This window comes from Nothobranchius furzeri, chromosome 2 (assembly GCF_043380555.1).
Source record: "Nothobranchius furzeri strain GRZ-AD chromosome 2, NfurGRZ-RIMD1, whole genome shotgun sequence".
In the NCBI taxonomy this organism is placed as follows: Eukaryota; Metazoa; Chordata; class Actinopteri; order Cyprinodontiformes; family Nothobranchiidae; genus Nothobranchius; species Nothobranchius furzeri.
This window is the reverse complement of record NC_091742.1, coordinates 66,116,929-66,125,341: the sequence shown is the minus strand read 5'-3', so window position 1 is coordinate 66,125,341 and position 8,413 is coordinate 66,116,929. Positions and strand designations below refer to the sequence as shown.

The following is an 8,413-nucleotide window of genomic DNA, read 5'->3' as shown; positions in this document are numbered from 1 at the left end:
TCTCTGGAGAGACCACTTGTTGAGAACTTGTTGACAGACTTACCTTCTGACTCAGAAGACCTGCTCTCATTCCAGTCATCATCGTCATCTCCAGTTTCAGACCCAGAGTCTGACAGCTCAGAGTCCAGATTCACATCATCATCATCGTCATCATCATCATCTCCACTAACTTCAGTCTCTGAAGAATCAGATGTCTGTTCATGAGGGTTCAGATCTGGGTTCCTGCTAGTTCCAGCTCCTCCACCAGTTTCTGCTGTCATCTGGTCAGCTGAGCTGCTGGTTGGAACATCTCTGTCTTCTATTTGCTGCTGATGAAGCTGTGAGACCAGAGGTTTCTCTTCATCATCCTCACTCTTTATAGAAACAGCAGTAACAGGAAACCCGACAGCTTCAGTCTCCTCCTTCAAACAGAGATGCTCTCCCTCCAGCCTGGTCCAGAGCTCCTCCTGTTCCTCCTTTATGTGGAGGTGTTCTGGGTCCTGCTGGTCCGCACCAGCACTCTGTTTTTCAGGATCTTCTTCTTTAACCAACACCAGCTGTTGAACATCTGTAGGAAACACAGACACATGATGTTACAGACCACCATACCTTTATATTTACACGATGAGTGATACTGGCTACATGATGTGGGAAAAAGGAACAAGAACATGAACTTAATATAAATAAAAACATATTTCTACTTTAGGAACACTAAAAACTTCCATCACAATCAGCGTGTTTGTTTCTGACCATAACTTCTAAGCCTCCTACTGTCAAGTGTTTTCTTCCAATGTGAGGTGCCTCCACTTGAAAAGACCAGACTTTGGATTTCACTCAGAACAATTTATTTGACCAATACGGAGAATGGAGTTATCCTAGTGGCTCCAATAACAGAAAGAAGCAGCTTGCTTTAAAAAAGCTTATCTTCACTTCTGAAAGTGACATCATTTTTCTATGTAAACATCAAAAGCAACCAGAAAAGGAAAGACAATGGAAAATGTTGAAAGGGAGGAAAACGGAGAACAAAATGGAAAATAGAAGAAAATAAAAGAAAGGCAAAGGCACAGGAGCACTGACAGGAAAAAGAAAGCAGAGCAATTACTGTAGGTGCTCAAAGGGAAAGAAAGACAGGAAAAAGAGGAGGGCTAATAAAAAGTGAAAATAACTCGTGTCAGAAGAGGGAAGAGTTTTGCAAATCCAGTTAAAGATAAGATTGTCGAAAATTTAGTGTAAGGGGGCCCATGTCTGTGCTCGCCTTGGGCCCCTAAATAGCTAAATCCGCCACTGTCTGTCAGCATTCATTCTGGACAGTTTTACTTATTTTATGCTTCTTTGTGAGAAATGTCCTTATGTCCCCATGTCTGTCGAGGGATCAGACAAGGACACTGCTTATTATGGGATAGTAATGGCAGTGACTCCTCCTCCAGCTTCCACAAGCCTGTAGTTTCACTTTGGTTCGTTCCGTCTGTTATTTTCTAACTTTGTTGACAACCATGTCAGTCACGTCCACCATGCGTGTGTCATGGCCTGTGCTGAGTTGACATCTGTTTTGTGCTGAGTTCTTCTGTGTGCAGGTGGGTGTGTCCGGAGAGCAGCTGCTGTAGACCTGCTCATCAGTGGTCAGGGGATTTAAGGAGTGTCGGGACAACTCATCAGTGCCGGATGATACTCAGTATTGGGTAGTATTCTCGCTAGTACTTGCCTGTCTCTAGCTCGTTTTGGTCTCCTGTGTACCTCGCTTCCCTCATACTGATCTGCCCTGTTTCCTCCAACCTCGTCAGGTACCTCTCGTCCACCAGTCTACTTCCATCATCAAAGCAATAGACTCATCAGATCAACCCTGCCTGCCAGCCCCGTCGCTCGCCCCTGACCGCCTGCTCTCCAACCCTCACCTGCCAACCTGGACACCTTAGACTCCGGGGCTCAGCTCCCAGCCATTGCTTCTGCCTCTCGATCGACCAGCTCAACCAGCTGACGTGGTTCTGACTGCCATATGCATCGCTAAGAAAACTATCCTCTTGAATTGGAAAAAATAGAGATACTCTTTGCATCAACCAGTATAGAAATCTTTTGTTAGATCATATTACACTTGATACAGCCTCTGCTTCCACTTCAAATCAATCTCTCTGGGCTCCTTTGATCGGTTCCATCACATAGCTATGATGGGGGGCCATTGATATTGTCCTGCGGGATGATGTGGGTGAGGGGGTGGAGGGTCTGAGTTTGGCGTATCTGGACATTCCTTGGAGGTGGGTTCACTGGGGGTGTCTGGGACTGGAGTGCGTGCCCCCCTCTGGAGGTGCTTGGGTTGCCTCTGGGGTGGACTACTGGCGGTTGTGAGTGGGGCCTCTTGGAGGGCTTGGCGGTGGCCATGGGTTACTGCCCGGCGGCTGCATTGTCCCTGGGAGGGTCTGGGTGGGGGCCTGGGGTGTGGGGGTGGCCGGCCCCGTGGGGGGATCTGGGCGGGGCCTTGGGGGTCGGGTCCTGGCATGTATACTGCCGGGGAGAAGGTAGAAACATGCAGCAGTGCCTGGCCCGGGTTCAGGGGCCTCGGGTAGACCTCGGCTCCTCTGCTGTCCCATCACAGGGGAGGGGGAAGTCCCCAACCTGCCCCCTAATTTTATCTGCACCTTAAACACTTCCACCAACGACATTCCACACAAACACACACTTAGGGCCTTGGGAGTGAGCACATCTAACGGCATTTGGCAAAGGGATATCTCAGCCTCATCCCAAGTGCCGGTGCTCACTTCCAATTTTAAACTGCACTTACACACTGAGGGCTGTGGGTGCAAGTGGGGTGGTGTGGTGGCATCAGCTGGCATAGGCCAGACAATGCCTGCACTGCCTGCTCACCACAGTCATGAAATACACCTCATCAACACTCACTAACACCATATTGGAGCAGGCGGAGGGAGACTAGGGGGTCTTAGCACACCTCTGTTGTCGCTTGGCTTCCTGAGGCTGGAGGCTAGGAGGGAGATCCGACCGTCCGGTTGGGGTCTGGGGTGGTGAATTGCTGTGCTCAGTGTTGGGCTGGGGAGCCTGCTCATCAGCACCCCAGCAGAAAGGGTCAAACTCTTGGAACCGGTAATGGTTGTACTTAATGTGCAGCAGTACCGGGACCAGAGTGAATAGGGTGTGTATGGGGAGCATGAGTGGGTGTCCAGCGTGCATTTTTGTAAGTCTTTGGTTGAATGTGTGTGTGAGCATGAGGGAGGGAGTGTGTGACTGTGTTTGTGTATGACTGCATATGTCAGGTGGGGCCTTTGACTCCTCCCTTCTCCTGGGGCTTCTTGTGATGATATAGATCTTCGCCTCCCCTCTCCCTGCCACACCTGGTGTGGAGTGCGGTGCCTTGGTCTGCCTGGGTCGTGGCTCCCGGGACAGGGAGTTTAAGATTTTTGGCCTCTGCCTGACCATTCCCGGTGGCTGCCTGGTGGGGTATGGGACCCTGGGCTCTGCTGCGTCCCCAGCGGGAGTGGTCGTCCGTGGGATCAGACAGGGACACTGCATATGGTCATTGGGTCCCGGGCTCGGACGGCTAGGGGGTGGGAGGCTGCGGGCGGGCCTGTGGGCTTGCCGCCGATATCTCCCTGGACTCTGCCGGCTGCTGCTTGTGGCCCCCCGGGGCGATCCTCTGCACCTCTCTAGGGGAGCAGGGGCTTTTCTGGTCGCAGTCTCCCTGGAGTTCCTGTGCTCTGGGGCAGCTCCTGGATCTCTAGGACTTGGAGCTCCCTCCGTCTCCTGCACATCTTTAGGGGACAGATCTGTGGCCCCTCACACTCTTTATTGGACGCTCCTATAGAGAAACCTTACATTAACAAGCGTGTATACACACACAGGTGCTCACATGGTGCTCTCATAAGTATGGACTTGGGCACGTTCAACACAGGTCTTAAGGCTATGGTGGGCACTTAATGCACTGTGATTTATTATCGTGTGATTGTTCAGTTAAACAATGTTGATTATATATTTCTTCATCAAGTTGACGCAGTGATAGCTTGATCTTGTTGTATTGTTGTTGTCCCATTTTTTCTTCTTCTCTCTTTCTGCAGGTCTAGAAGCAGGTTCTTGTTCATCATAGTTTATTTTTGTGGAACACCCCCCTCCCCATCTTTTGTCTCTTCCTTTCTCTTTCACCTCTTACTCGGTGTCTGGTCAGAATTAAAAAGAATTCAAAACCAAGAACAATAAAGTTTTAAGTATCAGGCGTGACATTAAAAGCAGACGCTTTGATGCTCCACCTGGGAGTAAATCTGTAAGGTTGTCACCAGCATTTAGACATCAATTCTGCTTGCTTCACAGCCAGACAGGACACAAAAAAATAAAATAAATAAAAACGACAACCATGTCAGTCACGTCCACCATGCGTGCAGCAGAGCAACCAGGAAAAGGTGGAACGGACTTCAGCAGATGGAGTCATTTCTAATGAGTCAAGTGGAATGGATTTCTTTGAAACAATCGAAAGAGTAAAAGGTGTGTGTGTGTGTGTGTGGGGGGGGGGGCATGCAGACTTTTAAAAAGTGGAGGGGGCATTCCCTTCTGACATAATGGTTGCGACATCTATGAACCACCTCCACTCAGTCAGCCAATTCAGTAGTTTGCTCATAGTTTAATTCTTGATCCAAACGTTGGACCGTTTCTGCCTCTAACAATGGTTTCCGTCGTTGCTGGTTTCTCTTTTTTCCACCACAGCACCGAGATCACCAAGTATTGCTCCAGTAAAATGTGTTCAGAGTGCGGAGCTCACGTTTAACGAAGCTTCGAATCAGTAAAAAAAAATGAATCGAGGAACTTAATGTATCGAACCATTTGATGACTCGTTTCAGCCCTACTTCCTTTCAACACTTTAACAACTCTTTAACTGTCATTGGCTTGTTTTTACTGTGTGGGCGTCGGAACGAGCCCCCGCACCATGAGAATAAACATCCCAGCTCTAAAGCCGATCTTCACCCGCATACGTCAAGCGTCAAGTGATCAGGAAGCAGAAAGTCCATGTGTTAGGAGATCGTTTTGGGAGGCTGTTGTAAAAAAAAGTGAGGCACGAACCGGAAAAGCTTCTGCCGACCACGATTCAACAACAGCTTATGAAAGAACGGATAACGCTCGAAACACGCGGATTCTTCCTGACGTAAGAGGTGAGTCTTCGCTATGTTTTGGTAGTTTTGGCGTTGACATCATCATAAAGCGCAACGTTCTGTGACTCTTAAAAAAAAACAGTAAAAACGCTGAAAAACGCTGGCAGCGAAGGGCTTTTCTGATCAGGAAACAGCGGGCAGTGAGTGAGTTAAACAAAAATCTAATTTGTGCTGCACATCCATAAAAAAATCCATGTTTAGACTTCGGTGTTCGCAAATCCATGAATCATACCGTAATCAGTCAAATGCATAAACCACGGCCCATCGTCATTTACTGATGGGCGAATGGAAAAACAGCCCAACCATAGTGTGGGCTACCGGAGCTGCAATACTTACTCTGAACTGCGTGGCGCTAAAGAGTCGAATGTTTTTACACACTGAGCCTTTAAGGTCTAAACCACAGCGACATGCTGAAGCAACAGCAGCCATACGTGCTGTCAGCGCCGCTGCGGTCGTGTCTGCAGCATGCTGTCTCCCCAACTGTGATTGGTCAAATGATTATGCGTGAATGACGCTACAACAAAGGTAGGTTGTGAACAAGATGAAAACCTCTCCTGTCTCTGACTCTCGTAGTGACTGAAACCCGACAGAAGACCAAATAGTTACCACAGCTTAATCTCACCGCTCCCCATGGGGACGGGTCAAATGCAGGACATAACTTCACCAGTGTGTGACGATGACTTTGGGACTTTAACTCCCCTCAAAACAAAAAATTCTTTGGATCAATACGAGTCACATGACCACTATACTCGGCTTCAAAAATCATTCATTAGAGAGATCTAATCACTCTAAAACTTCAAGGTTATACAACAGTCTGTGAATGAATGAATGGCTGGTTGTGATGTAAAAAGCTTTGGGGGGGGGGTTTAGAACCCCAGTAGTGCTAAACAGGGCCGTGCAGAGACCTTTGACGGGGCGGGTGCTCAAAGTAAAAAAAGGGGCACTTATAGAGCAATCCAACAAGTTAGAACATTCCGATAATGAGACCCTTGGGTTCAAACAACATAATAAAATATATCAATTAGTGTCATTAGTGTTAATGTTAGTTCATAAACAATAGTTTTAGTTTTTAAAGCTGACATATCTAGAGATGTTACAACCACAGTTTTGCCCCTGATCCGAGTCCAAGTTATTTGATTTTTTTTATTATCTTCCAATACTGAGTCCTGTTCTGATACCAGGTGGTGATGCAATGCATTATAAAAGAAGAAAGAAGTTGTCCTTCTGTCTTTATTTGTCATTTTGTTATTTTAGCCTGAAAAGGTCACTCATTCAGGAAGTACATTTAACAGGAATCAAGATAATTTATTGCTATTGCACAGGTGTACAACCAAATATATTTTGCACCTACTAAAGACAGCTCTAATAAGAGGTAGTAAAATAAATGTAAAATAAATGCAACCACAGAGAGTTATCCATTGTGATCTACAGCTATGTTAGTTGAAATCTTTTTCCTGTCAGTAGACAATTCTTGATCCCATTCCATGATCTCACTGAACTTAACACTAAACACGACAGCTCTGCTACCAACCTAACAACAACATCCCTTACACAAAGGCACCATCATCCCATACATGGCAGGAGTCTCAGGGAAACTTAGAAGAATCTTCTCCAAACACAAAATCCCAGTAAACTTTAAACCCAACAACACCCTCAGACAGATCCTGGTCCATCCAGAAGACAAAACACCCAAACAGAAGCTCAGTGGGGTCATTTATGCAGTCCAGTGTGGTGAGGACTGTCCAGCAGATGTTTACATTAGAGAAACTAAACAACAATGACACAAGAACATAACACAACACAGGAGAGCCACCTCTTCAGGTCAAAACTCTGCAGTCCTCCTTGTTTGGGTGTTTTGTCTTCTGGATGGACCAGGTTCTGTCTGAGGGTGTTGTTGGGTTTAAAGTTTACTGGGATGTTGTGTTTGGAGAAGATTCTTCTGAGGCCCTGGCCACACGTAGCTGGGGATCTGCCAAAACGTAGATATTTTTCTACGTTTTGGCCTGTCATCCACACGAAAACAGAGTTTTTTCACACGAAAACGGATCTTTTTAAAACTCCGGCCAAAGTGAAGATCTGCGTTTTCTCTGTTTTGGGTGTCTGCATGTGGACAGACAAAACCGGAGTTTTAAGGTCCGCAACGTCACTTTCCGCGACAAAAAATGCTGACATCACGTGTGCGACCTGTGTTTGCACTAGCCGGCATCATGGAAGCCCTCAGAGCTGCGCTCTGTCACTACCCGATCCATCAATTGTCCAAGCGCTTTCCGCTTGTTTGTTTTTGCAAGCGGAATTACTGCTCCTTGCAGAAGACCACAGACGAAGGACGAGGTTAAGAACGGGGGAAGTACTGCCGCCTACAGGTCTGGCATGTCCTTAACAACGTATTTATCCGGGTACGTGTGGACAGTTTGTTTTTAAAACGTGGTGGTGTGGATGCAAGTTTTTGGAGGGGCGGATATTCGTTTTTAAAAAACCCGGCTACGTGTGGACTAGGCCTAAGTTTCTCTGCGACTCCTGCCATGTTTGCCCAAAGGATGTTGTTGTTAGGTTGGTAGCAGAGCTCTCATGTTTAGTGTTAAGTTCAGTGAGATCATGGAATGGGATCAAGAATTTTCTACTGACAGGAAAAAGATCTCAGCTAACATAGCTGTAGATCACACTGGATAACTCTCTGTGGTGCATTCATTTTACATTTATTTTACTACCTCTTATTAGAGCTGTCTTTAGTAAGCACAAAATATATTTGGTTGTACACCTGTGCAATAGCAATAAATTATCTTGATTTCTGTTAAATGTACTTCCTGAATGAGTGACCTTTTCAGGCTAAAATAACAAAATGACAAATACAGACAGAAGGACAACTTCTTTCTTCTTTTATAATGCATTGCATCACCACCTGGTATCAGAACAGGACTCAGTATTGGAAGATAATAAAAAAATCAAACAACTTGGACTCGGATCAGGGGCAAAAATGTGGTTGTAACATCTCTAGATATGTCAGCTTTAAAAACTAAAACTATTATTTATGAACTAACATTAACACTAATGACACTAATTGATATATTTTATTATGTTGTTTGAGCCCAAGGGTCTCATTATCTGAATGTTCTAACTTGTTGGATTGCTCTATATGTAGGGGCGCAGATAGGATTTTCAAACTGGGGGGACAAAGTTCCAATGTACCCTCAACACACACACACACACACACACACACACACACACACACACACACACACACACACACACACACACACACACACACACACACACACACACTATTGCAAGCGCCT

At 46.3% G+C, this 8,413-nt stretch overlaps 1 protein-coding gene across 2 annotated transcripts in view; it reads right to left on the bottom strand.

The window, feature by feature from the left end:
* Positions 1-8,413, bottom strand: part of LOC107373296 (zinc finger protein 271) — a 44,738-nt gene that overhangs the window by 28,560 nt on the left and 7,765 nt on the right. For both annotated transcript variants that reach the window (XM_054736764.2, XM_070547493.1), the window contains one exon: positions 44-547. In XM_054736764.2, the coding sequence (XP_054592739.2) occupies positions 44-547 (504 nt within the window). The remainder of the gene's footprint in view (positions 1-43; positions 548-8,413) is intronic.